Source organism: Belonocnema kinseyi, chromosome 5, assembly GCF_010883055.1.
Source record: "Belonocnema kinseyi isolate 2016_QV_RU_SX_M_011 chromosome 5, B_treatae_v1, whole genome shotgun sequence".
Classification (NCBI taxonomy): Eukaryota; Metazoa; Arthropoda; class Insecta; order Hymenoptera; family Cynipidae; genus Belonocnema; species Belonocnema kinseyi.
Window position 1 is genome coordinate 95546093 of NC_046661.1, and position 5164 is coordinate 95551256.

The following is a 5164-nucleotide window of genomic DNA, read 5'->3' on the forward strand; positions in this document are numbered from 1 at the left end:
TTTACGGTCTTTGCCTTCTTTGGAGCTGGTTCGCCTGTGGAAATCCACTGTTTGGATTGTTCCTTTGTCTCAGGAGTGTAATGGTGTATCCGTGTTTCATCCTCAGTCACAAATCGACGAAAAAATTCCTCACGATTCCGATTTATGCGCGCCAAAAGAGTCTCAGAGGCGACCACTCTATTGCGTTTATTCTCAGCTGAGAGCAAACGCGGCACCCATCTTGCCGATAGCTTTTTCATGCCTACTTTTTCATGTAGAATTGAAACAACTGCACCTATAGATATCCTTGTGGCAAATATTTAGAAAAAAGCATTCAGTTTACAACGCTTAATTCAAAAATCTTCTACTTTAAAAATTTTTCATTTTAGATTTTTCTGTTCTATTAAAAAGATTTGAAAATGCAGTCTTGAAGCCTTAAACAATTAAAAATTAATAGCGTTCAAAGTGGAAAATTTTCGATAAAAAACATTTTTATTTTATCAAATGTAAATATAAATAAATTCGGTTTTAATTTAATATATACTTTAAGTATTAAAAGGGAACCATAATTGATTTGTCAAAACGATTTGAAATCCGTTCAAACTAAAAAATTTACAGATTTTAATTTTTTAAATAAAATTGTTTTGATTCGAAATCAATAAAAAAATGCAAACGTCCGATTGAAACTTTATAAAACATTTTCAACTTAAAAATAACATCATAATTATGTATATGTAATTAATTAATTTTGCAATACTTGACTTTTTATTTGAGAGGAATGAATTTAAACCAAATATTTGAAAGTAAACAATTGGAAACTGAATTGTTTGTCATAGAAAGTCTTGAATCGTTAAAATTTCAAAGAGCTTTTAAACTTTGAATGTTACGATTTTCATTTTTCTTTTTAAAAAATGTTTAATTTATAAGTGAAATTGTTGGATTTCTTTGTTTAATTGACAGTTGAACACTTCTTATTTGTAGGGAAAATTTAAGAAATTTAAAGGGGTATTTAGAAGTTTCGATATAATACAAAATTAAGCCTAAAAAATATAAAATTAGCCTAATTTAAAACAAAAAGTGCATTTTTGTAGATTTAAAAAAAAGTTAGAAACTTTTCTGGAATGACAAAAAGCTGAAAGGCTTCAAAAGAATAAAAGCATTTCCTTAAGATTCCTAGGAAAATGGAAAATAATTTTAAAATAATTTCTTTTCTTTTAAAATTTAAACATTTTAAAAGATTTTCAAAATTATTAAAAAAGAATCTAGAAGATTTTAAGATTTTTTTTCTAAATTTTCAAGGATGTTTAATCTATTTAAAATGAAAATAATAACATATATAATTTAAGAAGTGAACAGTTTAAACATTTTTTTTTTCTTTATTTTTAACGTTTCTGGCCTAAAATTGTTTAAAATAGTATATTTTTGAAAATGTTAAAGTTAATTCATTTATAAAAGTTAAAAATTCTAAATTTTGCAATTTATCTGCATTTTATTAAAAACTGTTAGTACCTTCCATTGTTTATGTTTAAATTATTGACAATTTAAATACAACTTTTTTGAATTAAAAAACTTTTCAACTTCAATTTCAAAAATGTAAAATTCAAGAGTTCCATTTTGAGTCCTTTAATTTGTAGTTTATTTTTTATTACTTCAAATGGAAAAATGTTTAGCTTTAGAGCTCAAATTTTTTAATATTGGGAATGTTGGTCTACCATTTCGCCACCTGATGCCGAAAATTGGAACTAGAAAGAGTAGGTACAATTTTGAATATGTACATTAATTTTTGTATAAAGGTGTTGTTACGATATTTTTGTGAAGTATAAAATAATGATTGAATACGAATAATAGACGATATAGGGTTTAAAAGTTTTTTAATTCAATAATTTTGTATTCAAATCTGATTCAAATGCTCAATAATGTACATGTTTAAAAATTAAAATTACATTTTTGTATAAACTTAACACTTCTTAAATTAAAAGTTAACTTATTTATATTTCAAATGTTTAAAAAATTCTGAAAATGCTTCCAAATTTTATTTGAAAATCTCGAAACATCTGCATGTTGTTTACATTTTTTTCAAATATTTTATTATTTTTGAAATTATTTCAGAATTTCTAAACATCCTTAAAAATCAATCCAATTTTACTCATTTTTTTTTTGTCCTTCCAAATTAAATAAATTTCCTTAAAATCGTCCACATTTATTTTTGATAATTTCGTAAATCTTTCTAAATCTTTTTGGATAATCATTCAAAATGATCTTTTCAAAATAAAAATCATTTTCACTTTTCATAGGAAATGTTTTTTGATCTTCTGAAGCCATTCAACATTCTTAAAAAGCTTTAAAATTTTTTGTTCGAAATCTGCCAAAATCTATAGTTTGTTTTAAATTAGGTTGTGGGTTATTTACAGCGAAATTTTGTTACTAATAGCCGGATTTTGTCGGTACACGTAGACACTTTGTTTAAATTATTTCAAATAATTTCAAATTTCAAATTGAATTTGAATTTTTCCAAAACTTGTAAATATTTCTTTAACTTCCTTGTATTTGTTTAAAGAATAATATGTGTTCAATTGTTAACTGTACATCGAAGTTCAACAATTTTACTTACAAATTAAATTTTTTTATATAGAACAATTAAAATATAATGTTCAAAATTTAGTTTTTAATATTTAACTATAATTAATGATTTTCAATAAACAGTCAGATATTTTTAAATATTAATTAATTCTTATTTTACTTAATTCAAAAAATTCAAATTGAATGGTTTCAAAATTTAATATTTTAGACTAAAATAATAAGTAAGATTTAATAAAAGCTTTTAATTATGAATATAATATTTTGAAGTTATTTAAAAATTAAAAATAGTTTATAAAGTTTCAATTGTGAACTGATTTTGAATCGTCTTGTAAAATTAATTATTATTATTCACATTTAAAATTTTAAAGAACAGTTCAATTCAAAAAATCACTATTAATTTATATTCACAGTTGATCAACTAAAAATATTTTATTTAAAATCTTGGATTTCAAGCGCTTCTAATTTTTAATGGCTCAAGCTTTTAAAACTGCATTTTAAAATTCTTTAAAATAGAATGTACAATTAAAAATTAAGATAAAAAATAAAAAATTTGTTAAAGCGGCAGATTTGGGAAATACGCATTCTAAAATGAATTACATATATAATTGAAAAAGATCACAATTTAACTAATTATTACCAAAAAGATGGGAATCACAGTTAGACAGATTTTTGTCTATAAATTTGTAAAATTCCCGGTCAAAAAATAAATTCAGTCTCATTTCCCGGTCTCGTTTGATTCCAGATTTCCCAGTAAAAAGAATTCTATCCTAACTTTTATAGCAGTTTTTAAATAGTAAATACTCCTTATTATTAGATGTAAATTCTATTAAAACCCCTTTGTTTCCAAAATAAAAAATTATTTTTATTATCCAATAAATACTTTGAACTCCGGAAAAGAATCGTTAAAACACTTATGCGGTATTTAAAATGCATCCTTAAAATCGTACCTATTCTTTCTAGTTCGGATTTTTGTCACCAAGTGGCGCATCGTAGTTTAACCATTCCCAAAAGACCGTGAAAACTTTTTTCGAACCCAGAAATGACCGGGAATTTTTTTCTTTGATTAAAACGGCCACCCAGTTTTTCCTGAAATCTTGAAAAACTTATTAAAATGCCTTGAGTAAATATAAAATTACCGGGCACAAATAAACGTAAATTCTAAAAACAAAAATGCGAAAATAACGCCGTGAAATATTTTTAGATAATTAAACTCTTGCGACAAACTGGTGCTCATCTTCACGAACGAACTCGAATGCTCGGTGAAAAGTTGTGTATGGCCTCAGCAGCTGGAAACTTGATGCGACTTAAATCTTATCAACTTGCTGGAGCAGATTTAACCGTAGCAGATATTTCTGGAAGAACACCTCTACATCTTGCAGCTCTGCACAATCAGCCAAAATGTGTCGAATTTCTCCTGGAGAATGGAGCGGACAAAAACGCGAAAGATATGTTAGGAAATACTCCTTTCGCTCTTGCTGAATTGACCAAAGCTTTCGATTCATTAAAACTGATATCAAAGAAGGAAAGGTAATATTAGAAAATTGCGATGACAGTATTTATTTATAGACAATTTTAATTTCAAAAAGATAATATAATTATATTTAATTAGGAAGCTCGAGAATTATTAAATGGATCTGGTCACTAAATTGATAATGTAATTATATTTTGAAAGATAAACTTGAGAGAACTTATTTGCCATTTTTTGCATTTCATTTTGGATCGAGAGACCATCTTTCTCGTTCCTTTTTTCAGTTTTTTAAAAATCCACAGGGTGGCGACTTGACCAGGAAACCAAAAAATGATCGGGGATATAATTAAAAGATCGGGAATTTATTCCGATCAAAGTAAAATTCAAAATTTCATTATTTTAATAATTTTGTTCAATTTAGAAAAGTGATTTCTTTCTTAAATTACATAATTTCCAAAAAAAAAAAGATAAATTTTCAACCTAGAAGAATCGTTTTTTACCAGAAAAGAGTACTTTCAAACAATTTTATATAAATTTTCAACCAAAAATCGGATTTTAAAAATAAAAAGTTCAGGTTTACACAAAAATGAACAAATTAAATTTTCATTGAAAAAAATTATTTATAAATTAAAATAAAAGAATAATGTTCTAAAAAGTAGAAATTTTATTCAAAAATTCAATCTTTAACTTGAATAGTTAAACTTTCCATAAAAAAGATTAACTTTCCACCAAAAAATTAAATTTTCAACACAACACATTAATGGTTAATCATATAGTTGAATTTTCAACGATGATTAATTTTCCACAAAAGAAGAAGAATTGGTAAGAAATGACATGAATTTTTAACTGAAAACTTGAAATTTAAAAATAAAATCAATTGTTAACCAAATAATTTAATTTTCAGTTAAAATAATTAATTTTGACGAAAAAAAACGAATATTCACCAAAATAGTTCAATTTTTAACCAAAGATATGAATTTTATACAGAACTTATGAATCTTTAACTGGAATATTTAAATTTTCTACCAATAATATAAATTTTCTACCTATAAGAATAATTTTTTTTTAGAAAAAAGATTTAATTTCAAAGTTAAATGTATAATGAAAAAGATTAATTTTCTACCAAACAAGAAGAAT

The 5164-nt window shown here is 24.6% G+C and overlaps 1 protein-coding gene across 2 annotated transcripts in view; it reads left to right on the forward strand.

Moving 5' to 3' along the window:
* LOC117172828 (L-asparaginase 1-like) overlaps positions 1 to 4472 on the forward strand; it is a 45819-nt gene extending 41347 nt beyond the window's left edge. The window contains exon 7 of one of the 2 annotated variants that reach the window (XM_033361072.1): positions 3761 to 4472. In XM_033361072.1, coding sequence (XP_033216963.1) covers positions 3761 to 4090 — 330 coding nt within the window. In that variant the 3' untranslated portion in view covers positions 4091 to 4472. The remainder of the gene's footprint in view (positions 1 to 3760) is intronic. The other variant, XM_033361071.1, reaches the window with a different exon arrangement.
* Positions 4473 to 5164: the final 692 nt, after the last annotated feature.